Source organism: Copadichromis virginalis, linkage group LG23 (assembly GCF_057382275.1).
Source record: "Copadichromis virginalis isolate Kocher_CV1m ecotype Utaka linkage group LG23, C_Virginalis_male_GT1.1, whole genome shotgun sequence".
In the NCBI taxonomy this organism is placed as follows: domain Eukaryota; kingdom Metazoa; phylum Chordata; class Actinopteri; order Cichliformes; family Cichlidae; genus Copadichromis; species Copadichromis virginalis.
The window spans coordinates 6,834,652-6,862,368 of NC_140639.1; the positions used below are offsets into that span (position 1 = coordinate 6,834,652).

The 27,717-nt window shown below is 39.7% G+C and overlaps 3 protein-coding genes across 3 annotated transcripts; 2 read left to right on the plus strand and 1 right to left on the minus strand.

Annotated features, from left to right (window-relative positions):
- Positions 1 to 312: 312 nt before the first annotated feature.
- On the plus strand, positions 313 to 6,962 carry LOC146680149 (cytochrome P450 2J6-like). The gene is made up of 9 exons (XM_085448393.1): positions 313 to 555; positions 1,506 to 1,671; positions 1,759 to 1,911; positions 2,007 to 2,167; positions 2,315 to 2,491; positions 2,586 to 2,724; positions 6,010 to 6,197; positions 6,292 to 6,433; positions 6,540 to 6,962. Exons 1-9 carry the CDS (start codon positions 370 to 372, stop codon positions 6,713 to 6,715), a joined length of 1,488 nt encoding a protein of 495 aa, XP_085304519.1. The 5' UTR covers positions 313 to 369; the 3' UTR covers positions 6,716 to 6,962.
- Positions 6,963 to 7,554: 592 nt separating this feature from the next.
- Positions 7,555 to 11,354, plus strand: LOC146680150 (cytochrome P450 2J6-like). The gene is made up of 9 exons (XM_085448394.1): positions 7,555 to 7,752; positions 8,065 to 8,230; positions 8,336 to 8,488; positions 8,561 to 8,721; positions 8,810 to 8,983; positions 9,078 to 9,219; positions 9,328 to 9,515; positions 10,098 to 10,239; positions 10,315 to 11,354. Exons 1-9 carry the CDS (start codon positions 7,555 to 7,557, stop codon positions 10,488 to 10,490), a joined length of 1,500 nt encoding a protein of 499 aa, XP_085304520.1. The 3' UTR covers positions 10,491 to 11,354.
- A 1,187-nt stretch (positions 11,355 to 12,541) lies between these two features.
- Positions 12,542 to 27,683, minus strand: hook1 (hook microtubule-tethering protein 1). Its single transcript, XM_085448392.1, has 22 exons — positions 27,406 to 27,683; positions 24,436 to 24,521; positions 23,362 to 23,434; positions 21,736 to 21,786; positions 21,452 to 21,584; positions 21,144 to 21,211; positions 20,844 to 20,906; positions 19,834 to 19,917; positions 18,180 to 18,343; positions 17,960 to 18,100; positions 16,735 to 16,936; positions 16,456 to 16,566; positions 16,264 to 16,351; positions 16,112 to 16,178; positions 15,880 to 16,020; positions 15,656 to 15,743; positions 15,211 to 15,242; positions 15,019 to 15,101; positions 14,837 to 14,937; positions 14,658 to 14,759; positions 14,127 to 14,195; positions 12,542 to 14,035 (listed from the first exon to the last, which is right to left on the minus strand). Exons 1-22 carry the CDS (start codon positions 27,448 to 27,450, stop codon positions 13,877 to 13,879), a joined length of 2,151 nt encoding a protein of 716 aa, XP_085304518.1. The 5' UTR covers positions 27,451 to 27,683; the 3' UTR covers positions 12,542 to 13,876.
- Positions 27,684 to 27,717: the final 34 nt, after the last annotated feature.

Genomic DNA, 27,717 nt, shown 5'->3' on the forward strand with positions numbered 1-27,717 from the left:
AGATAGATAGATAGATAGATAGATAGATGAAACTGCAGAATCAATCTCTTAGATTATGTTTTTTCATCAGTGCGTTACATGTACAACGACAATAAGGGGATATTCTATTCTGTTCTATTCTATGAGATGAAAGGTTCATTCATTGACTCTGAATAGATTTCATCATGTAGACACAAGGGAATGCGGTGCTCTTTAAACACAGGCCGTTGTGAAAGCGCTGTATCACCATCACCTTTAGACTCAGGTAATTGAGCTTCTGGCTAACAACCCCCCCCCAAGCATGACAGGCTTACAAAACCACTTCCTTGTGCCTGGAAAAGACAGATTACAGACTTTCAGCTGCTGCTGCTGCTGTCTCTCTCTTTAACTATGTGGTTTTCCAGCTTTTTGCTGAGCACCGAGGGGGTTTTAATCTCTATTTTTTTCTTCCTTCTGATCACATACCACCTCAAAAACAGGAATCCAAGGAATTTTCCACCAGGACCATTTGCTTTACCCTTTATTGGGAATTTCCAGATTGTGGACAAGAAACACCCACATATTTATTTTACCAAGGTAAACTTGTCAAGTCATACTTGTATTATGTTAAGTGGATTCTAAGTATTGAGTGTCATTGAGTGTTTATAGTACTGCTTTGTTTATTTGGACATATTGTTGTGTGCTGGTGTGTCTACATGCTCTACTTTCAAGACAGAAACTGAGATGTTCATGTTACACTCACAAATAATTCTTATTTCTACTTAAACACAGGGAGGAGAGAATACTTCAGAAACAAGTCCATTGTTGTGGAAATTTATTAACAAAGCCTGCAGACACGATGAGCAGTTAAAACCCAACACTTTATTTCCCATGCATGAGGAGAGACATCAGTCAGGGGGCACTGAAAGTCGTCTCTGACAATGAACAGTTCAGGTCCCTTTTAAACACAGTCACAGAGCAAAAGGCTTTTACAGTTGCAGTTCACACCTTGGCTCTAAACAGAAAAACTCTCTATCACCTGTGTGAATCTCCCCCACTCTGGGGTCAAGTCTTCCTGTGTGAGCTTCCGTCTCCTGGGAGGCATTCACCAGTTTCTCACCGTCTGTTTCCCAGCGTGAATGAGGTGTGAACCAGACATACTAAACTAAGTAACATGAAGGCCTTTCATCAAGACAATACAATAAAGGACAATACGCTAAAGAGAAATCCCACAACACCATGCACACCGCTTGTGGTCTACGTTCATGCACTTTAGAAAAACTTTTTAAAAATCTTTATTAATGTTGCTGTGTGGTACAGCCCATCCAAGAAGGTTCTCCTCCTTTTTTGAAGACGAAAATGTATTTTTTGTTTATCACTCTTAACAATGAGAAAACAAAAGTTGATGTGATTTGATTTGGATTTTGAATATTTAAATTTGTTAGTCAAACTGTGAGTGTGGATTTCTGGCTTCTGAGCAGAGCAGTTTACACATATAAAACCAAACATATTTATTTCATCCTTTGTGTTTGTTGTGCTTTTTGTAGCTGGCTGAAGTCTATGGGAACGTGTTCAGTTTCTGCTTCGGCAGCAATAAAATGGTAATGATCTCTGGATATAAGATGGTAAAAGAGGCTCTGGTGACGCAAGCTGACAACTTTGTGAATCGACCATACAGTGCCCTGGCTGACAGGTTTTACTCGGGACCCACAGGTTAAGAAATTATTCTCTATTTCCTCTCATTCAGTGCAGGAATTGTTTCCCAGTTATTAACTCCCAAATCTGCATGTTTGTATTTAGAGGGTCTGTTCAAGAGCAACGGTGGGAAATGGAAGGCACAGAGACGCTTTGCTTTGTCTGCATTACGAGACTTCGGCCTGGGGAAAAAACGCATGGAACAGTGTATCTGTGAGGAGATCCGATACCTGCAGGAGGAGATAGAGCAGGAGAAAGGTGCTTTACATTAAGTGGAACATAAGCTCACAATCCTGCACAAGGGAGCAAAAAGTTACCTGTAACAATTGTCTCTTCTTCTTCTTCTTCTTCAGGTAAACTTTTCAGTGCAGCAGGTCTCTTCAACAATGCTGTGTCTAATATAGTTTGCCAGCTGGTGATGGGGAAAAGATATGATTACAGTGACCACAACTTCCAGCTCATCCTGAAGTATCTGTCTGAGAGTCTTCAGTTGGAGGGCTCCATATGGGGTCAGGTAAGTCAAAAACAATTTACTTCTTCCAGAGTATGACAAAAGCATGCATGCTGTGCTTTTTCTCTGACAGATTTCCCCTCTGTAAATACTAGGCCGTTGCTTTAATGCTTTGAATAAAACTGTCTCTTATCATTTGTTATTAACAAGCTCTATGAATCATTCCCTGGAGTGATGAAGCGTTTGCCAGGTCCTCATAACAAAATGTTCAGCTATTTCGACATAGTCAAAGATTTCATCGCTCAGGAGATAAAGAGCCACAAGGAGGACCTGGACCCCAACAATCCCGGAGACTACATCGATGCTTTCCTTATCAAGATGGAGAATGTATGTGGACACTGCATTGCACAAACTGAACTGTAAAACTGAACCATTTTCTAATATTAATTGACAAATGTGACTTTTCAATATCTCTGTGCAGCTCAATGAATCTGACCTGGGCTTCACTGAGACCAACCTGGTTTTGTGCTCTGCTGATCTTTTCCTGGCTGGAACAGAAACAACTGCCACTACTTTGCTGTGGGCTCTGGTTTTCTTGATCAGACATCCTGATGTCCAGGGTGGGTGGCTTATAAGCCCTTATATGGAGCTTTAAAATAGCCAAAAGACCAAATGTGAGATTATTTACTTTTGACAAATCCTAACATCAGCCAAAACAAGCCACTGTTCATTTTACAGGTGTTTAATACAAACAACCGGACAAGTTCAAATTGAGTGCAGAAATGTGTATTGCTCCTAGGAGTAACTGTTCACAATGAAAAACACAGTTCACCTTGTACTGTTAATGTCCTCTCCATGTGGTTTTAGTCTGCAGGCTCCAAGTAGCTCTGCAACATCTCCATAGGTTCAACTATCCATCTTCTAGCAACTTGTAGTGTGTACAGGATGTTGTTTAAAAGAGGCACCTACATCAGTATCAATAGGACCAAATTCTGATCTCATCTGATAAGGATGGGAAATGCAATGGCCCTGCATGCATTAGCAGCATTTGCACACAGCAGATCAAGAACTGTCTTCAGAAAAAATCATAAACACACTAAAATACTGGATTAGCCGTGACGTGAGTCATGCCGCAATGGATCAGATGATTGTAAATGTGAACAGTAACAACAATAACAGGAACTAGTATGGATGCAATCCAGCAGCTTTCAATTCAATATGTGGACCAAAGAAACAGTTCTTCACACAAACATGCTGACGATTGCACCACTTTTTGTTCACCAACAGTGCATTTACTTCACCGTTCTTCTTGTCACTCAGATTGCACCCAAAATGTTCTGCAGGGGCTGTTGTACTGTCAACCAGGAAGGTGTGAGTTCATTAAGGAGAGTACTGGACTTGATTTATTGAGACAGAGAAATTAATCATTTTATATTTGGTGATTGAACTCAGATGACCCATCATGGCAGGCAGAACAGAATCCTGGTTTTGATGGGAGTTAGGACAGAGTCTACCTCAGAGTGACTCAGGTCAGGTGGAGGTGTGGAGTCTGAAAGGGAGAATGACAGAAGAGTACAGAGCTTTAAAGCACACAGAGTGGATGATGATTGGCTCAATGAAGGCAGCGAGAATATGATTGAACTTGAATAATGATGTCAGTATTGATTTGGACAATGTAAAAACTGGAAGTGATGTGAAGCATGTACTAGCAGGCAAAGTTAAATAGAGTTAAATGATTAAACAATTATCACTCCTTTTTAATCTATGCACGAGGTTCATTTAAGTTCAATAATCATCATCTCAGTATCCTCATGGTGCTTTATTTTCGGAAAAAAAAAAAAAAAAAGGACAAACAATAATAGAGAGAAAACCCCAATAATCAGATGACCCCTTATGAATAAGCACTGTTAACGGGAAGAACCAGAATTGGAGAGGGGCAGCCATCTATTGGGCAGAGGAGAGAGAGATGGGACAAAATACTTCTAACGCTAACAACTAATAACACATTTTGTTTTCTGTTCTCATGCTGACCTCCCATAAGGAGTCCAGCATGACTACAGGTCTCTTTTTTCCCCTCCTCCACTTGCCCATTGTTTTTTCCATATTACTACCCGTCTCCGACCTGTCTACCCACGTCATATCTTTGCTATGTACAGTGGGGCAAAAAAGTATTTAGTCAGCCACCGATTGTGCAAGTTCCCCCACTTAAAATGATGACAGACGTCAGTAATTTGCACCAGAGGTACACTTCAACTGTGAGAGACAGAATGTGAAAAAAAAATCCATGAATTCACATGGTAGGATTTGTAAAGAATTTAGTCGTAAATCAGGGTGGAAAATAAGTATTTGGTCACCTCAAACAAGGAAAATCTCTGGCTCTCACAGACCTGTAACGTCTTCTGTAAGAAGCTTTTCTGTCCCCCACTCGTTACCTGTATGAATGGCACCTGTTTGAACTCATCATCTGTATAAAAGACACCTGTCCACAGCCTCAAACAGTCAGACTCCAGTGCATGTCCAGGCCCGTCTGAAGTTTGCCAGAGAGCACATGGATGATACAGCAGAGGATTGGGAGAATGTCATGTGGTCAGATGAAACTAAAGTAGAACTTTTTGGTATAAACTCAACTCGTCGTGTTTGGAGGAAGAAGAATACTGAGTTGCATCCCAAGAACACCATACCTACTGTGAAGCATGGGGGTGGAAACATCATGCTATGGGGCTGTTTTTCTGCCAAGGGGACAGGACGACTGATCCGTGTTAAGGACAGAATGAATGGGGCCATGTATCGTGAGATTTTGAGCCAAAACCTCCTTCCATCAGTGGGAACTTTGAAGATGAAACGAGGCTGGGTCTTCCAACATGACAATGATCCAAAACACACCGCCCGGGCAACAAAGGAGTGGCTCCGTAAGAAGCATTTGAAAGTCCTGGAGTGGCCTAGCCAGTCTCCAGACCTCAACCCCATAGAAAATCTGTGGCGGGAGTTGAAAGTCCGTGTTGCTCGGCGACAGCCCCAAAACATCACTGCTCTCGAGAAGATCTGCATGGAGGAATGGGCCAAAATACCAGCTACTGTGTGTGCAAACCTGGTAAAGACCTATAGTAAACGTTTGACCTCTGTTATTGCCAACAAAGGTTATGTTACAAAGTATTGAGTTGTATTTTTGTTATTGACCAAATACTTATTTTCCACCCTGATTTACGAATAAATTCTTTACAAATCCTACCATGTGGATTCATGGATTTTTTTTCACATTCTGTCTCTCACAGTTGAAGTGTACCTCTGGTGCAAATTACTGACCTCTGTCATCATTTTAGGTGGGGGAACTTGCACAATCGGTGGCTGACTAAATACTTTTTTGCCCCACTGTATGTATGGTCGGGGGGGGGGTCCAATTTCACTGCAGGTGTAAACATTGCATGTGACAAATAAAAGGCTTGATTGACATTTCAGACAAGTTTTTATGAAGCACATAGCACTAAATTCTGAATCACTGCACTAAGCTCATCCTTTTTTATTGCCCAAGAACCTCACACTCTCAGCGATTACAGCTGGAGCAAAGTTTATATCTTTGTGTTTGGTTGCTTAGCTCCAGCTCAGCAGCCCTGTTGTCTCCCCCTTTGTCTCTGAGGAACAGAATGTGTTCCATTCATTATTATGAGTGTCCTCACCACCAACAGTTTGTCCCGTGTGTAAAGTGGCTCTCTAGTGGCAAAAGAAAACATCATGAGCAAGAAAAACAAAGGTGTACAAAATAACCACGATATTACAAATAAAGAATAACAACAAAGAGTAAGTTACTCAGACCAAAAAAGCACAGACTGAGACTCATAATTGTGCTATGGTAACAGACAGGTGTTGAAATATGGCTTCTTCTGAACTCTATTAATTCTCTTTCACAGAGAAAGTCCAGGCAGAGATAGATAACGTGATTGGACAAACCCGCCAGCCTTCCATGGCTGACAGACCAAATCTGCCCTACACTGATGCCGTCATCCACGAGATTCAGAGGATGGGAAATATTATTCCTCTCAATGGACTCAGAGTTGCTGCCAAGGATACAACCCTGGATGGTTACCACATACCCAAGGTGCATGCAATATACATTTTAAGCTTCACATATTTGCTCTGTCAGGTGTTGTTGTTAAAGTGTATCTTGTTGTTATCTTGTGGTTTTTTTCTAGGGTACCAGTGTGTTGCCTGTACTCACCTCTGTGCTGTTTGACAAGACTGAATGGGAGACTCCAGACACCTTCAACCCAGGACACTTCCTGGATGCTGATGGGAAGTTTGTGAAGAGAGAAGCATTCCTACCTTTCTCTGCAGGTAAAACCCCACAATGAGTGTTTTGTTTTAGCACAACCTGAACAAGAAAAAAAACATCATCCACAGGTTGTAAACCTGCACGTGTATGTGTTTGCAAATTTGTCAGGGAACCGTGTGTGTCTTGGTGAAAGCCTCGCCAAGATGGAGCTGTTCCTGTTTTTTGTCAGCTTGCTGCAGCAGTTCACTTTCTCTGTTCCTGATGGAGTGGAGCTGAGCACAGAGGGAGTTTCTGGAATTGTACGTGTGCCTGAACCCTTCAAGGTTCACGCCAAGGCTCGATAAATCTCACTGAGCCATTTAACCAACGACTAAGAGTCAAGACTGAGAAAAAGTATTTTAATGAAGGATGGATTTTTTTTTAAATTTTAATATCTTCATGTCATTGCTGTATCACTGCTGCCTGCAAAGATTACCTGATTTTCTTTACATGTGCATCCGAATCACTATATTGTGTTTTAATTCAAGGATATTCCATCATTAAATTGCAATAACGACAAATTGTAATGTACACTTTTAGTAATAAAATGTATTCATAACTAGTTGTTTGCCAATCTGTGTCGCACACCTGATTTAATTCACTGGTTACACAAGAAACCGTATATGCAAAGCCACAACTACATATTCAACTAGCTTCTTTTCCCATTTTAACATTTGATTTTTTCACAAGCCAGTGCTCCTCTAGTCTGCATGTCAAAGTATTGTTGTGTGTATGCATACACGTGAATGCTAGACAAAGTGCTCAGGTATATAATCAAAGTGCTTTGTGAATGAGGCTGGTAGTAGATAGCACTTTAAATGCTCAGCTATACTTAATATGTAAGCACCAGTACATTTAACTATTTGTGTTACTATTCAAGTTTTTTTTCTCCCTTATATCAGTTTACTGAAAACCGTTCACGTATGTATGTAAAGATTTCACATAAAACAAAAATGTTTGTGCTACTTTTTAGTAGAATCTGTAATAATTGAGGCCTGACCCAGTATCAGACAAACTTTCACACACACACACACAGATCATTATATATACCCAAGCTGTGAGTCAGCAGTGTACCAGCCCATCTCTAAATAGGAAGGGATCCTGGAGCTGAGGTCCTGATCACTTAGTTTTACTCTGCTTCACAATGCAGCTGCGTGATTTGTTTCTTTGTCTTGATATAAAGGAGCAGCTGCTTATTATTTTTGCCGGCCTCCTTATGGTATATTTTCATTTTCGTAAGGATAAGGATCCACCGGGCTTTCCTCCAGGCCCTCCAGCTCTACCTATTTTAGGAAACATCTTCAACATTGATGCCAAACAGCCTCATATTTACCTAACCAAGGTAAGCTGACATCATTGTGGCATTTACACATTTCTTAAAAGTCCACTTGGGCAACCTCAGGATTTCCACTGACACTGACGCTCTTTAGTTAAACTTTTTTATCTGAAGTAGAATCACTGCTTGAATAGTTTAAAGAGAACATTAATAATAAAGTTAAGAAAATGTTCATGTTTCACTCTGGAAAAATAATAAAATAATACCAAATACCTTGCAGATACCAAGTTATAGTGTTAACAACAGGTTGTGCTATGCATCTTATCAGAATCACATGCTAGACAACAGGCCACTTATTGTCTGCCGCTGCATCCACAGCTTGCTGATTTTTATGGGAATGTGTTCTGCATACGTCTGGGAAGACACAAAACAGTGTTTGTGTCCGGGTGGAAGATGGTGAAGGAAGCTTTAGTAACACAAGCGGACAACTTTGTGGACCGGCCTTACAGCCCGATGGTGACCAGAATTTATTCAGGGAACTCAGGTGAATCACACAAAAAAAATACACAAATGCAATACTTCAGCAACAAAGCAGTCAGGTCAACCTCTGAGCCACACCTCAGTAATTTTTGCTTTCTTTTCCTTTCAGCGGGTCTTTTCTTCAGTAATGGGAAGGTGTGGAGGAGACAGCGACGTTTTGCCATGACTACTTTACGCACCTTTGGTTTAGCTAAGGAGTCGACAGAGCAGAGTATTTGTGATGAAAGTCAACATCTGAAGGACGCGATGGAAAAGGAGAAAGGTCAAGAGACAGCAATGAGTGAAAGCAAAACACACACAGTGTACTGTGACTAAACGCATTTCCTGTCTTCAGGTGAGCCATTCGACCCAGTGCCGTTCTTAAACAATGCTGTCTCCAACATCATCTGCAAGATAGTGTTTGGGAGACGATTTGACTACAGTGACCACAACTTCCAGATCATGCTGAGCAATCTGACTGAGATGGCCTATCTGGAAGGTTCCATATGGGCTCTAGTAAGACACAGTGGGATTTTTTTCTTCCTGAAAATATTGAAAGGTAACCCACCACTGAATAATTTTTTTCAATTTCCTCCCCTAACAGCTATATGATGCATTCCCAGGACTGATGAAACACCTGCCGGGACCTCACAATCGCATCTTTAGCAGCTCCAAATCTTTGGTGGCATCTATCAGGGAAGAGATCGAGAAACATAAGTTAGATCTGGACCCCAACAACCCGAGAGATTACATTGACAGCTTCCTCATAAAGGAGAAAGTATGCTGTTTACGTTCAACCAAAATAATAATAACAGTAATAAATAAAATCTGTTCATTAACTTGTATTTTTGATACCTTGCTTTGCTCGCTAGCACAACAGAAACAGTCATTTGGGCTTTGAGGAAGAAAACCTGGTTCTGTGCTGTCTGGACTTGTTCCTGGCTGGCAGTGAAACCACTTCAAAGACTTTGCAGTGGGGACTCATCTATCTCATCATGAACCCTGAGATCCAGTGTAAGTTCAGAACAAAACTAGTTTTTAATACCATCCAGGTCAGAGATCAAAATAATTATATGACACAGATACCTGCTAATTAACAAGTTAATATAATTTGACTCCTAGGTAAAGTCCAGGAAGAGATAGACAGAGTGATCGGACAGACCCGTCAGCCCACCATGGCAGACAAACCCAACCTGCCTTACACTGATGCTGTCATCCACGAGATCCAGAGGATGGGAAACATCGTTCCACTCAATGGACTCAGGATGGCCGCCAAGGACACAATCCTGGGTGGTTACTTCATACCCAAGGTGCATCTGGTCTGCTCATAGAACACAGCAGCTTAAGCCCCCTACATAAGATTAAAAATTGCTTAGTTCAAGTTCTTGCGTTGGTTTCATCCAGGTAAACCATCACGTTGGGGACCAAAAACAAGGTTTGCATTTGCCAAAAATAATTTCACTTTTTACAAAAATACTTTTCTATTTCCAAAATAAACAATGACTGAGATTTCTATTTTTCCACTAGCCACACTGCAACTTAAAACTGAATGTTGCTTTCAAATGCATTGCAGATGCCAAAATGGGAAAACATTTTTTTCTGAAAGAGAGCAAGGTCGCTAATAATGATACATGCTAAATATATAGCCTATACCTTAACAAAACAGTATGTGTCGTTTCCCAGATTATAACCCCCTTAACAGTGTTAGCAATGAGCAAGTGTTTACTGTCAACAAGCCCTTGCATGAGATTTTAGGCAGGGTTCTTTGTCCTTTTTTCAAGATAAAATGGTCTTTTTTTTGTCTTATATTTGTTCTTACAAACATTGCCTAGCTGTATAAACCAGCACTTTGAATACCATCTTTGAATGTGACTGCTGTCGTCTATGTGCAGGGGACCTCTGTGATGCCTAACCTGACTTCAGTGCTGTTTGATAAGAATAAATGGGAGACTCCAGACACCTTTAATCCTGAACATTTCCTAGATAGCGAGGGCAAGTTTGTGAGGAGGGGAGCATTTTTACCTTTCTCTGCAGGTAATTTTAACATATAAACTGTAATTATGATATTGGTTAGATGGGGTGATAACCAGAGTCACCTTCATTTCCCAGGAAGGCGTGCGTGTCTCGGTGAGGGGCTGGCAAGGATGGAACTCTTCCTGTTTTTTGTCAGTTTGTTTCAGAAGTTTAATTTTTCCACTCTGGATGGAGTCAAGCTGAGTACAGAAGGAGTCACCGGAGCCACTCGCACACCCTACCCTTTTAAGGTGTACGCTAAGCCGCGCTGAACCATCCCCAACAAATCAACAGAAAAAGCAAATATGAATATTGTTGTGTTGCTGTGAGATGGAGACTATGCCTTTTTCTATATTATTATTATTATTTATCGTATACTGAGTTTTGACTACAGACTGTACATAAAAGATAGACCTCACACTGGTTAACAAAGTGCATTGTAAAGCCTTAAGCTGGCATCTTCACTATTTTTGTGACTCGAATGTGATGTAATAAGCAAGAGGCAGCGCTAACTTTGAAACTGAAACTTTTCTTTAAAGGAGAATATGTCCAGTAGGGGGTAGCTCAAATCTGCTGCAACATTTTCTGATTGTTGCCATGGCTGTTTGGAAGTGCTTCCATGATGTGCTGAGCAGACGTCTAGTGCTATTAAGCATTGGAATACTCCCTAATGTGTGCACACACACACACACACACACAGCTACATGCACGTGCCCAGTTGAACCACAGTATTATTTTGTAAGGCTATATAAGATGGCACGTGTGCAGACATTAGTCAACTATGCTGCTTGTTGCTATACCTTTTATGTTTTCCACAAAAGTGCCAATAACTGTTTCCAAATGTTTTTTAGTCAGTGCTGGATGTGTGGAAGCTACGAACAAACTGATATACTAGACTACAACTGCTGTTTTTTTTAATTACAGTTGTTTTGCTGTGGTGACTAATTCTATTTACATAATTAAAGGTCAGGATGAATTTGATATGCAGATTAGCTTTAAATGAGACACACAGTTGTGTGTTACGTGACCCTTAAGTGTGAGTTTTAAATTGCATTCGGTTGTTTAATTTGCTTGTGAAAATTATCAATCATTGTTGATATTTATATTGTTATTGCACCAACATTTCCTTTAAGGTAAACAGGTTCAAAGTCATCAAAATATTTATCTTCCTAAATTTAAATAATGCAACTTCTGCATCACCAATTGGATTTTTATTTTGTTTTTACAGTTTATTCAAAATATCCGAGGCCTACATTTCAGAGACATGTACAGTTATTACCCCAAAACCGAGGAGGTCGTTTCAACAATCAGTTTTTATCGTTAACTCGGTTTTTCTGGGTCTTTTCACGTGTGTTATGAATAAATCTTTTTTCGGTACCGGTACTAGTTTTATTTTGTTGTATTTATCCGCGACACGGTGGCACGGTGGTTAGCACCGTTGCCGCACAGCAAGAAGGTCCTGAGTTCAATTCAACATCAGGCCGGGGTCTTTCTGTGTGGAATTTGCATGTTCTCCCCGTGTCTGCGTGGGTTCCCTCCAGGTACTCCGGCTTCCTCCCACTGTCCAAAGACATGCAGCCTGTGGGGATAGGTTAATTGGATAATCCAAATTGTCACTAGGTGTGAGTGCGAATGGTTGTCTGTCCCTGTGTGTTGGCCCTGTGACAGACTGGCGACCTGTCCAGGGTGTACCCCGCCTCTCGCCCTATGACAGCTGGGATAGGCTCCAGCGCCCCCCGCGACCCTGAAAAGGATAAGCGAATGGATGGATGGACCTTAAAGGCCGGTCCGTGAAAATATTGTCGGGCATAAACCAGTCCGTGGCGCAAAAAAGGTTGGGGACCACTGAGTACAGAGTAAAATGACTCAAACTACATGTACCGGAACACTCCCAGGTTTATGCCAAGGCTTGCTGAATTATACAATCTTGCCAAGAAATCTCTATTTATCAAAGTGTAGCAAACAAAGAAGACTGTTGCAATTTCTTTGATATCAGCCTTTGGTTGGACTAGTGTTCAGTAAGACCTGAAAGTAGAAACTGAGGTGATAAATTCACAAACAACAGGCTTGAACAGTAAGTATTTGGGACCATTTTATCTGAGTGTGTCTGAGCTACAGGTGAATGATCTAGCATCATCCACACACAACAGCAGGGTGAAAAATACAGTATCAAAATGCGAATTTGAATTATTCTGGAGCCTGAACTTTTGGCTCACAGCGATGATTTGCACACACCGACCACATCATCTGAAACCTTTGGTTTGTGTGGATAATGAGGATAGAGCTGTACACCCCCGAATCTTAAAAGAATACAATATACATGTTTAGAAAAACAAAATGCATTTATTCACAAGAAATCCAAAAGCATTAAAATTTGAACTGCTTACAACCCAGAAAGTTTATAATGCCTTTCCCCTACACTATTTTTAATCCATTTACTCACAGTTCTCTGTGCTGTGCTACACTTGATACCACCTAGTTTTAGGAGTCACTGCTTTTTAACATCAGAAATCTATAATCTTCATTCACTCAAAAGAAAAATCAAAGCAATATTAGATACTCCTACACAAAATTATAATAGAATCTAATTATGTGTTGTGAAACTAGTGCAGTTTAACTAGAAGGTGTAACAACAGGCAGCCAGAAACCAACAACCTGAAAGACAAATTCTGCTCCTCTATAGTGCTGTTAACCTCTGCTGACACTAAAGAGCCTGAATATATGTTCACGATACAACCTGATTAGAGTAAGAAAAAAAAATTCAAGTTACAATTTGAAGGTACTATATAAATGTTCAACCTGATTCTGACATTTGGATCAAAGGCTGGTGTTAAAATCATGTTTACATTACAGTTGTACAAATTTAGAGACTACAGTCTTGGATAGTCACTGCTAAATATGATTCAAGAAGGCCCAGCAGTTTTTACTGTGATCACATCACTCCCTGGGAATATAGAAAAATATTCTTGATTTACTTTAAATGGTTTAGGATTTTCACAGCTTTACACGATGAGCTTTTTTCCATTTTAGTAAAAATCTTTAAGTGGCTGAAGCATAAAAGCAGTTGGTGGCCAGCACCAGACACAGAACTGATTTTCCAAAGTTTCTTTGTGTTTTTCATCAGATGCTGCTGTTTGATGACCGTGTCACCATCACTGCATACTTTGACTGTTCAACTTGGACGTATTTCAACAACCGTCTAAAGTTACAAGTTCTCGGCTTTAGTGTTCATTAATATCACATTCGTTAAAACGAGTGGGCTCAAACTCTATATTAAATATTGTTAAGCAGTCAGTTATGTTTCTCTTAGTCCTGACAGGAGATAAATGAGCTGATTATAACAAGTATTCAGCTGCACAGCAAAGCAAAGACAGGGTAGAAATGTGTTCTAGTCTACTCTAGAGTTGGTGAATTGTGCACTGCTTGAGTTAACAGTAGGTTAACTTTCTATCCAGGTTCAATGTACAGTAAGAGAGCATAAATATCATCAGGTGGGTGACCTATTGGATGAGCCGATGCTCACTGATCCCAATCAGCATTTCATTGACCCCTCCCTGTCTTGAGAGCAGATGTGTTTAAGGTCACTTATGGGAGGGAGTGATGCTTATAGATTTTTCCTTAGCTGAATAAAGGGAGACATTTGGCTCTGTGACACAGTCTACTTGGAGGTAGTGGCAGGCACGCTGATTGAAAGTGCCCGGCGGGGGGCATTTGAGATTTGCCGTTGCTGTGTCAGAAAGGACTGACCGGGAGACAGCATGGAGGCAGTGCAGCCCCCGAGACGTGATTCGATGGCCAGCTTCTGAAAGTTCAGACTCTGAGTACAGAAAGAAGACACTGAGTGAAGAAGAGGCAGTAGGTAAATATGTAACTGACCATCTTGCAGGCAATGTACCATTTTACTTTACCTTGTTATACCACGCCGTGACAATCAGTTTTTCCTCATACTCTCTCAGCTTTGCCTGCTCACACTGACGCTATGAGACAAATAACCAAAAAATGTCAATCCGTTTAAATGAAAACGTAAAATAAAATGAAATAAACAACCCTTCAACTTAAAACAAGCAGTAAGCAGTAATGTTTTCATATAGCAATCAAAAGCTTTTCCACATCACTTCTTTCACACCAGAAAGACCCCCACAGGATAAATGAACCAATTTCAGATCTTTGCCCTAAAAGTGAGGCAACGGGAGGTAATCTTATTTACTGGTTTCGGAAATGCAAGAAGGGAAAACATTACTGGAACTTTATAATGGAAAAGCTAGAGACTGCCATATTCAAAAACCTGGAAATTTATGGCTTACATAAATTTTCTCACACTGTTGTTGATATCTGTATATTCTGATACACCTGTTTCTTCTCTGCAAACTGACTCAGTTTAGGGAAAAATGTAGTAAACATATAACTTCAGTTTGAACAAGATTAAAATGCAGATTTACTTCCAAGCTGAGAATCTGCTTGTCTCGGTCTGCAACCTGGTTCCTCAGAGCCTGGATCTCAGCAGTAGCAGGATTCAGCTTAGGGTCCAATGCTCGGATCACCTACAGTAGGAACAAAGGAAATGAAATACTAACACAGACAATACTCAAAGTAACGAAACATGAATAATATTACCCACACTGCGAGCTTTCTCCAAATACATCTTGTATCTCTCCTCCATGGCTCTCATGTCATCATCCTTCTTCTTAAGAGCAGCCATCAGCTCATCCACCTTCAGAGCTTTCAAATAAAATAGCAACACTTATAACTAAGCCATCACTTTGTGTCTAGTGTTGATGATGACGCAAACGTGCAACTTACAGGTTTGAGTGTTGTCAGGCTGAAGGTCCTCCAGCAGCTCTTTCTTCTTCATGATTTCATCCTGGGCCTCGTTCAGTTGGACCCTGAAGGGGAAGAAAAAATGCTGCTTCTTTACCTCCCTCTACTGGAAAACATAGAAATTCATTTTGCACCCCTCAGTTATTTGTCAAAGCTCAGACCAGCTGCACTTACATGTGTGCATCAAGTTTCCGCTTCAGGTTTGACTGAAAATGAGAAAATAGAAGTACAAGATTAAATGTGGTAAAGGAATTTCATTCTGGATGGCAAAAATAAATAAAAGGATTTCCCCTGACACACTCACTCTAAAGTAAAAACTAACAATCAAGGCGTGATTGAAAGAACTGTGCTGGCACTTTAAGGTGTTTTCTGGAAAAGTTAATTTGGCCTTCCTGTTCTTAAATTTAACCAGAGGTTTGCATCTTGCTGTAAACCAGCTATGTGATTGTATACAAATGGCTGTAATTACAGTGCATACATCTTTCTCTACCAATACCAATCTACCTACCTTATATAAAGTGATTTTCTTTTGTAATTCCTTGCCAGCATCAAATATACCAGGCTAACATTAACTCTGCATTTTCTCTGTACTAACGCCAGACCATTTGGGCAAACTTACATCATCAGGCTTGGATGCCTGGCTCTGCAAAGCCTTTTGAAGGTCCTCAACCTGCTGCTGCAGCTCACCGACCCGTTCTCGGCTCAGTCTGAAGATTAACCAGAATGTAGAGGAATGAAAGGTTAACATCCAGATCAAATACATTTGATAAATGATGAAAATACATCAAACTAAATGTATGGAGAGAACAGCTTCCATCACATCTATCAGTGCTTGACAGAAACCTGTTTTCAGTGTCCAGTTCACTGCGAGTCTTGTGTGCTTCCTCCAGCTGGGCCTGCAGAGAAGCGATCTTCTCACGCTCATATTCTTCCTGCTGCACTCTCAACATCTTATTCTCATGCTGCAGCCGGATGAACTTTTCTCTGAACAATAACACACACATAAGTCACACACATCAGTTTGGTGGGAAAAGTAAAAATCTTATTAAGTGCAGCAACAGCAGTAAGATACTACCTGTACTCAACGGGCATCAACTCAGCAGCCAGGTTATCATGACTGGGGCTGCTAGAGGGAAGCATGCCTATATGAAATAAGCATGCAAATTTCAGATTACCATAGCAACACCACAATAACTAATGTCAGGTATGACCTTTCCTATAGGATACCTGCTTGGGAGAGTTGGTGCTGCTGAGCTTGAGTGCATCGAAGCTCCTCATTGATTTCCTTCAGAGAATCTCGCTCAATGATGATCCTCTTGTGGTGGTGAAGAAATTTTTTAACAATGTTAGGAGTTTTATCACAGCTAGAAGAAAATTATTACTTTATTATTGCTAACTAAAAAAAAAATGCTGTTAAACCTCTTTTTCTTTCGTTGCAGTTTCATGTTTCTCCTCCAACTTCTTCATCTCAAACGCCAGGTTGTCTGCTCGCCTCGTCTCCTCAGACAACTTCCTGTGTAGCTCCTGGACCTAAATAAATGAAAATGTAATAATATAAACTCATCCACCACCAGACACATTATTGCTCAAAAAATGCCAATAAATGTTAGTATTACAAACAAATGATTATATTGTGAGATTTATAATTTGTGTGGATTTTGGATGAAAGTTCGAGCTGTGCTTTTGCATGTCATTTACCTGTCTCTTGTATGTCTCGAGCTGTGCACGGGCAGCGTTGGCCTTGCGCAGCTCTTCCTCCAGACTGACTGTGTTTTGCATGTAAGTCATGTTGTTTTCCTCCAACAGTTTCATCTGCCTCTTTAAATCACCCAGATTCTCCAGCTTGCGCTTGTACGTTTCCACCGAAGCCTCCAGCATCACCACCCGATCTGAGCAGTTCCTATACAGCACATAGGAAAACTGAAATGTACAGTACTGCAGCACATATCTCAATTTACTGTGCCTGGAATAAGCAACATTTTAATACAGATATTAAGATCACTGCATACTTTAAAACTACCTCTTTAATTAGTTACATATTAAATAGCGTAAAACAAACATTTTCCTACGCAAGAATATGAAGGACTGTAAAATATTGTCACCACACATTTGAGTCTCCATTATAACCGTGAACAAGAGCGTCTTCAGAAATAACGCTAAGGTAGAACATTTTGATCCAAGGTAAGCACCTTTTGTGTTGAACTTAAAGGATCTCCCAGTGCTTGCGTGAGAGATCAAAGAGCTCTAGTTTCAAAAACCTGCTGATTATCTAGTCTCAGGACACTTACAAAAGAAATTCGAAATCTCATTGTTTCACTTCCTGTAACATTATCGATTAAGAATTAGTCATTTACTGGAACGAGATAATCTGTACCGGTGTTACGCCGATTTCATGCCAGCAAAATGACACCCCTTATTGTTAAGGTCAGAAACGCAAACATCAGCCAGTTTCACTCATTGAAGGGTGTGGCCTTACTGCCTCTACTAGTTTTGCAGCAGGAAGCAACAGAAAGTGGCTGCTTGTAAACGGTCCTTCGATTACTCCCTTTAGAAGTCACCACAACAGATCATGTGTCTCCATCTGAGCGTATCCCTAGCATCATCTTCCTTCACACCAACCTTCTGTGTGTGTTCCGTCGCTATATCCATGAATCTTTTTTGTGGTCATCCACTTTTCCCTTCACCTAGCAACTCCATATTCAACATCGTTTTTTCATTGTAAGCACTAACCCTCCTCTACATATGTCCAAATAATCTCAGCCTTGCCTCGCTAACTTTTTCTCCAAACCAATTTAAGTTATCCAACTGATGCAATAATTTCTAATCCTGAGCCTGAAATGCATTTTTATTTTACTGAATTTGTATGATCTTACCTCTAAACAATTTAATACTTTAATGAATCTATTGTATTACAGACACAAACCTCAGCACATCCAGTTCATCTTTGAGAGCTCGCGATTCTTCTGCCAAGCTGGTGAGCTCATCATTTCGGTGCTGAACTTCTATCAGCTGCTTCTCCAGCTCCTCACAGTGGATCCGATAGTCATCCTTAGCAGCCTCCAGCCTAGAAAATGCATAACACATCATTGTTTTGTTTTCACCATAGGGAGGTTCATCAGCCATTTCAAGAGGAAAGGACAAACCTGAAGTTCTCCTCCTGCAGTGTTTCTAGCTGTTGCTGTAACTGACTGTGTTTTCTTCCCAACGGCGTGCTTGGGTCATCAAATGTGTCCAGCTGATTAGCTCGGTCTGTTAGGACGTCATTCTCAGCCAATAAGCTGTTCCGTTCCTCTTGAAGAACAGCCACCTGTGCAGGGAAAGTAAGGTGAGCGAGCCATTCCCACAAGTAGTTTTAAAGTTGAACTGGTTTCATCGGGGGAAAAAATATGACATGAAATATCTTCATTTATTTCATGCAAAGTAAAATGTCACAACATCATCGCATCAAAAGATACACCACTGCCATGAGAATTTACTTTCCCAGCTGTTAAAGCAAACAGTGCAGTTAATCCATGCTGAAAGCAGAGCACAGACAAAGTGCACTTTAAGCAAACATGTTAATGCATGGTTAGTTTTCATTCTCACTCACCAGTACCTCAAAGCTGGTTGCCAGTTTATGAAACATTAGTTTGAGAATAACACATGACTGTTTAAATTCCTATCCCATAACGTCCTTACAACTTGTCTACAACTAAAGTTGAGATATATGTTCACTATTATTCTTCTTATTATGAATACCAATCAGGCACATGACTAAAAATCACAGGTCAAGCACAGAATAATTTCAGTGATCTTGTTATAGTGCAGAGTTCTGCTAGTAGACCTTTGATTCTGACCTTCATGTGCATGTTTCTTTGACTGATGCAACCTTTCGGCAGGATGCTGCAGACTATACACCCATGGCAACAGGCGGCCTCGATGACAACAGCATTTCCAAACGCAAGGGTAAATGATAAGGAGCCTACTACCAATGTAAGATGTCAAAACCTCTTACTGTGCGTGTAAAATATTTACAAAATGCATTTTCAATTTATCTACTACCACCAAACAAAACCATGTAAAATAAAATTTAGTAACTCTGTATGGCCTGTTGTAGGCTAACTTAAAGCCATTTATTTTGATAGTTTGAATCTTTAAAACAACACATAATTAGTAACACAGCACATCAGTACAAAAGACCCATATACATTACAAAATAATGTAATGCTCCTTTTCTCAAAAGAATATGGCAAAGTCTTTAGGTTAATTACTGGAAAAACAGTAAAAATTATTAAATAAGCATTGTGTGCCCTGTGTCAAACAGAATCCCAACTGAACCGTCTGTTAGCAGAGTTAGAGTACAAATATTTAAGCAGCTCGTTTAGTTGAGTTTAGTTGCGCGGGACAGACAACCATGTTATACTTACCTCGCTACGATCAGAGAAGAGCAAGACTGGAAACAGAACAAATCAATCTGTCGAGAGTCCAGTTGAACAGTTGATCAGTCCCTATGCTAAAATTAGTCTGCCTGTTCAGTGATGAATGAGGCCTTGTAGCAGTGGCAGAGCATGGGCTGAATGGCACGGTAGGACAAGCTGAGCCCAGACTCTAAGCTCATGGTCATTCTGCCACAGCAGCTCCACACAATGGAGCAAAGCATTACACAATTCCTGTTTATACTGTACATAGACATGTATGTGTGGAGACATAGAGACCTGAATATCAGCATAGTAAGGCAAAAGAGCGCTAGTCAATCAGATTCAAGAATATTTCTCAATAGAAATTCACCTTGGCTGTGTGTAACAGGTCTGCACTCACCTGTAGGTCCAGCTCTTGACATCGCTGGGTTAGCGCTTCCTTCTCTGTCTGAAGTGCAGCGAGGTCCTCAAGAGCTTTTTTCAGCTGGACACATGAGGATTTAGAAGTTAAATTATCGAAGAGACACTGATGTGATTTTCTCATGGATCAGAGAAAGCAAATATTAAATGGCTAAGTTTTTCTTAAAAAAAAAAAAAAAAAGCTAAGTTCAAGAACTAAGCATAAAATACATTACTCATAAAATCAATACAAAACCCATCAATGTTCCCCGATTCATTTTCCCATTGAAGATGCAGATCTCCAGCGCCACATGTGCAGTTCATGTCAGTACTTGAGCTGTGGTAGTCTCTGCACAGTGACAACGTTCTTCCGCAAACACGTCAAGGAAAATAAAGGCTCAAGTTACAGAAATAAGTTGGGTGGACTCCTTTGAAATGGCAATATTATCAGCAGTTGCGATGCCAACTGCCTGACAAAAGTTACATTACTGACTTGTGCAGTTTGCACGGTACAGTAACGCTCCAAGAACAAGTCAATAAACTGACAAGCTGAACAAGCCAACAATTTAAATTACATACACAGGTCCTTTGCTTGACTTAGCACAAGCAAATTAGAGTAAGCTGAACTACTTTAGACTTTATGCATGTTAGAAAAAACATATTATTAAATACAACTAAAGTTTTAAATTATGAGGTCAGTATGTGTGCAAGTAATATCTATGAGCCAAACGCTGAGGTTGCAAGCGGCTCTAAAGGAACATTTTAACTGCAAAGAAATAGAGGAGCGGCTGTCACTCAGGTGGCAGATCAGGTCGTCTACCAATCGGAAGGTAGGTGGCTCAATCCTAGTCTGCTCCGGTCCACATGTCACAGTATTCTTGAGCAAGATACTGAACCCCGATTTGCCTCCCGATGCATTCATATCCACCATATCGCACCAAATGGGCATTAACAATGCATTTAGCAACACACTTTCTTTCAGACTGAGTGGGATATAATAATAATACTAACCTGCTGTTCCAAATCCCCGGACAGCTCTGCTCCAAATGCGGTCTTGGTCTCTTTACTCATGAGCTGAAGAGGAAAATGGAGCAGAGTTTATTACATACACTAACTGAAAAAGCTGCAAAGCCTCAACCTATTTCACCATATGCAAGCAAATACTCGAACCTCCTTCATACACTATTGCTTCTGCTGCTGAAACAGTTACTGTTATTTAAAATGGCAGAAATGCTCAGCAAAGCTGTTTCTGAGTATCTTTAATACAGCTAATTTGTCAGAGCAAGTAATGCTATATTAAAACAGGCTGACCTCCTGGATGGCTGTCATGACAACATGCTGCACAGACTCCTCCAAGGTCATGATGAATTGAATGTATTCTGGTGATATAATGAGGGAGATTAAAATCACACAAACGTACACACCATTGTAATATTTTGTCAAACTACTAAATGCAGCACCTGTCCTCACTGGTTTCTAATCTCATAAACTCAGTCTTTGTAAGTGACATGTTACAACATTTTTATTTTTATTTTTTTACATTTTGCTCATGCAAAATGTCTTTAATTGGGTCTTACATGAGTGTAGAGATTATGTGTAACACACAAGCAGCAACATACCCTGTTTGCGCTCACATCTGACTGCACAGCCCAGTATAAGCTGCAGAAGTCTCCCCAGTTCAGTGGGGTCTGAATGCTCTGCCACCAGTGACACATCTGGCAAGGGAAAATCTGAAATTTCCTGGGATAAGACCTGAAGGTGCACAGAAAATAAAAGCTGCACATTAACTTTTCACTAAGATGTAGAAAAGCCGTAAACAACTGTTTATAGGTTTTCAGATTCTGTAGTCGACTCTACCAATGACTTAACATCTCTGCATAAACAAGGATTACATACTCCATACCTCATTATAATAGTCAACCACCATCTGAAGTATCTTTTTCAGGTTGTTCATCTGAGGAAAGATATAAAATATTCTCATATTTGTTTTATATCGATCAAAATGAACAAACAACAATGGAAAACAATATACGTTCATGCAGACCAAAAGAAAAGAGAGAAACTTTTTAATCACACATTTGAAAATGTCCTTTTTCATGGCAGATATTTTGAGTTGCATAGTACATTAAGTTAATGTTAATGATAACGCTTAAGACCAAATTAGGTCATTTAATCGCTCATCATCAAATTTCTGCTCAGCCACCTCTGATTTGCCTGAAAATCTTATGGTTTAAAAAATAAAATTATATAGCAATTGCAGTCAACCTTGAGGTCATGTAGCAAATACTTGTAGATAATTATCTATAAATATCCTTTTTTTTCTTTTTTTTTTTTTAAAGGCCTGTCCATCTACTGTAAAGCCTTATTTTTGCACATTGAAATCTGAGGCAATTTTTGAACTTGAATATATCTCAAAAACTATTTTGAGCCTAAAAAAGCCAAAAATTTTCACTGGCCGCTCTATAAAAATGAATGAGTAATTTGAGACACATAAATAAAAAATGTTTGCATATTTGCCAGTTAAAATATGAAAAAAGGAAACATTTCTGGAAAGTCCCATATTTTATGACACGACAATTTAAAAAAAAAGGGACATTGCAGACGATAATTTCTGAAGAGTATAGAGTTGTATTTAACAATAATTCAAAAAAAAAAAATGAATAAAACAAGAAGAATACTATTTAACATGAAATTCTTATTCACAAATATTAAGAAAATCTTATTTACATTCAACTTTCATGCTGGACTGATCAAGAAAATGACAAGAATTTTTTATTTTTGGACCATAACATTTTAAAAGAAATCTGAAATGTTCAGGCAAAAGATTTGAGATGAATGACCCACATGTAAATAAGACTTCTATTATATGCACAATAAAGTAACGATCCCCAAACCCCAGGCCACGGACCGGTACCGGGCCACGAGAGTTGAGGCTCGGGTGTAAAATTCATGGTTTTCAGGATTTTTATAGTTTTTATCATTAACTCGGTTTCCTGGGTCTTTTCCCATGTGTTATGAATAAATCTTCTTTTGTTGGTACCGGTGCTGGTTTTATTTTGTTGTATTTATCCGAGACACCTTAAAGGCCGGTCTGTGAAAATATTGTCGGACATAAACTGGTCCGTGGTGCAAAAAAGGTTGGGGACCGCTGCAATAAAGGATGTGTCCACGAAAAAAAGCATTCAGGAAAGAGGACAAGGCAGCAGCAGGGAAAGCATCACAACCAAATCAATGTGGAGAAAATGGCTTTTTTTTTTTTTTTTTTTTCATCCTTACACTTTACAGACATATTTGGACAAACATACATGCACACTTTCACCAGAAGAGTCAGAGCGCAGAGTCAGAGTGCACGCTTAAGCAGAACCCCTGGAGCAGCTTGGAGATCAGTGTCAAGGACAGTTTTGCAGGTGTGGAGCAAACAAAGGATTTAGCACACAAAGGGTTCAGCAAATTAGAAGAAAAATAAACATTTAAAAGAAAAACCCAAAGTGAACAAAAAGCAAACATGGGGCATGGTAGTACTTTGTACCTTTAATCTCCAGTTGTCTTCAACATCCGTTTTGATACGACTGAGCCATCCATCAGTGAACCATGCAGGGTCTCTGAAGCACAGAGATGATAAGACTTATTCTACACAAGAGTCCTTGTTTAGTAGTGTACAGTTCACATTCTTTGTTAGATATCCATGTTATGTGCATGAAATTTCTGAAATAAATGCTACAACCTTTTCTACTCAAGCTGTTTAATTTCTACAACTGCCAGCATTAGATGAGATACAACAGGCAAGTTCTTTTATTCAGCTGTGGGTTGTACATGGGGAAGAGCCAGAAAAAAATTTAATTAGGTGAAAATGAGTTTCCATAGAAGAGACACTTTTGACTTTTAGAACAACTCTGTCAGGCAAAAGTGGCAAAATTGTTTCTGTAATAGGAGAAAATGTTTGAATTCTAAACTAACCCACTGATTGTGGATTATATGAGTAAGATATTATCTTATTGGAAATATCTGACATGTGATAGGTGAGAGCATGCAAACTCCATTCTCGCTCTCAGAAATATCACACAAAGCTATAACTGTGCAAACTGTAACTGCTATAACTGAAATTGATATTCACTTACAATTAAAACCTCCAACAAGTGTTTGAAATGGTGCTTTCACTTTGCCTTTCCTTTACAGTGGGGCACTTTCTCTGTTCTCTCTGTTAAACTAAAACGTTTAACAAATGCACTTCATTTTAAGTTAACTTTTTGTGATAAATAATCCTCATCATAATTGTGATTAAGATTGTTGCCATAATTAAGCAGCTCTACTTTGTACCCAAAATGTTCTTGCTGTGAGGGGTTCTTGTCAATGACTACAATGTGGTGCTGGCCAGAAATGTAATAAGATAAGATCAGTAGTTTTCTTTTTGTTTGTGTGCACTTTAAAGCACAAGTACCCTTTCTCTCTATAGTAGAGGAACTAATGAGGGCGTGAGAGCAAAAAAAATGCAAGCACATTATCCCAACTGTTCCAGCAGTGCACGTTTGACCTAACGTGGAGTAGGCAGGAGCATGTGTGACATGAATTACTGGCTGGAAATAAATAAAGCATGTGCTCTCACATCTGATGCAGAGCCTGTGACATTGCTGCTCCAGTGGTCAGCTCCTCCACTGTTTGGCAGGATGCAGGAGTGTTGAAAGTTTGCAGCTGAGAGGCAGAAAACAAAATAATATTATGATGACTGATAAACCAAGGGAATAATGTAGTAGTGCACCAGCAAATATATTTTAAAGACTTTAACTACAACATTACAAAGATTCTGAGATGCCATACAGTGCTGTGAAGTATTTGCCCCCTTTCTATTTTTTACTTCTTTGCATATTTGCAAAGAAGATTTTACCTGTTTTAGATCAAACAAATATTATTACAGAAAGAACCCTTCAAATTATGATTTTTTTTAAAAAAAATAACAGAACAAAGCTATTTAAACATACCTGGACATACCTGAAAAGTAATTGCCCCTTAAACCTAATAACTAGTTGCGCCACCCTTAGCAGCAAGAACTGCAAGTGTTTGTGTTAAGTGACAACGAGTGTCTCGGGTTGCTGTGCAGTAGTGATTCTTAAAGTGTGGGCCAGGGCCCCCTGGTGGGCTACAGTAATAACAGAAATTCAGTGTGAAATTACTCACTCAAGTATGTACAGTAACATGTTTATATAAATGTATTTATTTATATAAAAAGGTGATTTAAAACTGGTAACAGAACATTACTCTGACCTAAATTTATTATTATTGAAGTTTGTGCTGCAGTGGCAAGTGGGTCAAACGTTGGCCTTTATACTTTGCATATATGACTTGGTAGCATTAGCAATTTATAGCCACTTATTTTATTTTATTTTTATAAAATTTTCATGGAAATTGAGCACCATTTCATATTTTGTAAAGAGTACAGATTTAATGATGGCAGGCCCCTCTGGAATCTTTCATTTTTAAATGGGCCGCAGCACTCTTAACTTTGGGAACAGCTGCTGTGGAGGAATTTTGGCCAAATGTTTTTTGCAGAATTGTTTGAATTCAGCCACAAACTAATTGTCGGAGCAGAATTTATGTCACCATCAAGTTGTCCAGGTCCTGAAGCAACAAAGCAACCATCACACTACCACCACCACGTTTGACTGTCGACTTGATGTACTGTTTTTGAAATGGTATGATAGTTTTATGCCAGATGTAATGGGATGCAAACATTTGAAAAGGTTCAATGTGTCTTGTCACTCCACAGTATATTTCTCCAAAAGTCTTGGACATGTGAGACAAGCCTTTGTTTCCTTTTTGGTCAGCAGTGGTTTTCTCCTTGGAACCTCCATGGATGGCATTTTTGCTCAATTTCCTTCTTAATTGCAAAGATCAGCCTTGACTGATGCAAGGGAAACATGCAGTCTTCCAGGTTCCTGGTTCTTTTGTGACCTTCATGATGAGTCATTAATGGATTATTGATGATAATTTTGGTAGGCTTACCACTGTTCACTACTGTTCCAAGTTGTCTCCATTTGTGAATAATGGGTCTCACTGTGGTTCGCTGCTACCTTTTGAGACCTTTTAGCCTGTTTCACCTTGTCAGACAGGTTCCATCTAAGTGCTTTTGTGATTTAACAGTGAAATTAAACTCAGGCTTCCAAAAAAATTTGGTTAATCACAGTTAATTATGATTTAAAAGGAAGGGGGGGGGGGGGGGATTTCTTTTTCAACATAGATAAGCCAAGTAGGTTTGAAAACTTTTTTCCCTTAAATGAAATCATCATTTAAAACTGCATCTTTGTTTTTACTGGGCTTATCATTGTCTAATATTAAAATGTGATGATCTGAAACATGATGGGACAAAAAAAAACAAACAACCAAAAAATAAATAAATAAATCAGAAGGGTGGCAAATAGTTTTCACTGCACTGTAGTTGTTTCAAAACCCCTACAGAGAATAAGGAAAGATGAGAGGACAGAATAAGACACATCATCACTTTGCACCGTTTCATTTGTGTTCTTCTTTAGTCTTGTTTGTCTCATTTATAGCAGTGTTTTTTTACTTTTCTACATTTGCAAAATGTTTCCAAAGTCAAACCACTGAGTTAAAAAAAAACCCTCAATATTGACTAAAACAATTCCAAGTATAACGTTTCCCATAATCGAGCAGCACTAGGACATAGATGAAATGATAAATGTTTAGGGCAGGATGTACAGGGACACACAGGACAACAGTGGCAAAGAAACCACCGCAGACCCAAGTAAAGAAAAAGGCTTTCTTGCTTACATGATGATGTAAATAATTCAAGCAGCAGCCACGGTGTACGGTTAATTCTCACAGTCTAATATCAATATCCTTCCGCAAGAACAGTGCAGCTATAGTCACGATAAAATTTAAAGACCACCAAGCACGGTTTTGAAGAGTTTATAGGAAGTTTTACTCCCTTCATGGGACACCTTTACACATTTTCTTGTTTTTGGCATTGGGTAAGTTGACCCGTTACTTAGTGACACTGCTGTTCAAAGTTACGGGTTCAACAAAGTGGCTTACTGACAGACACAGCAATCGTGGATCCTGGACGAGATCTCATTAACTCAGCGCTTATCCTATTACTAACCACAAGACAGGCAGCAAAACTGTTTGTTCTCTGTGAGCGCAAAGTGCCTTATTACTTGCTGCTGTTTGCTACATTTAAGCAGTTACATAACATTAGCAAAAATCCAAACCGCGACATTCCGCAAATACCCCCCTGGTTAATTGGATTAGCAGCCCGAGTCTTGCCAAACCACATAAACTAGAGGATTGTTATCTTTGCACCTGCTAGGTGTTAACTTTACATTCAGCAGACTGCAGGACCCCCCGCCCCCAGCTACATTTCCTACCTATGGGGTCACAGAGACGAACAACAGCTGCACAAGAAGCTAATCTCTCTAATAACGACCTTATTCTGCCATTACACCGTCCGAACAAATTGTCAGATTTCCTTCATTTTCTCTCGTTGACACCCCCACCAGCTACAAACAGGTGACTTAAATCCCTTCCGCGGTTTCGGCGACACATTCACAAATAGACTCACCCATATTATGAGGCTTTCGACCAGCTCCGTCTTGTTTTCGTCCATTTGTTGCCTTTTAGCTTAAAGCTAAAATATTTCTTCCTCCACCTGTCGGCAAAAAAGCTCTTCCGCTCTGTCCCTCAGCATTTGACCTCACCTGCTGCCAAAGGTGGCTATCTAACGTCAGATACGTATTTTGAAGACGAGTGAAGACCTGTCTGACTTAAGTTTGCGTAAGATGTACGCGAATAGCGTAGCTTCTTCTTCTTGCTTACAGGTTGGGTTGTTGCGAAGTGAGAGGGTATCTAAGCAGAAACCAATCGGTATTAAGAT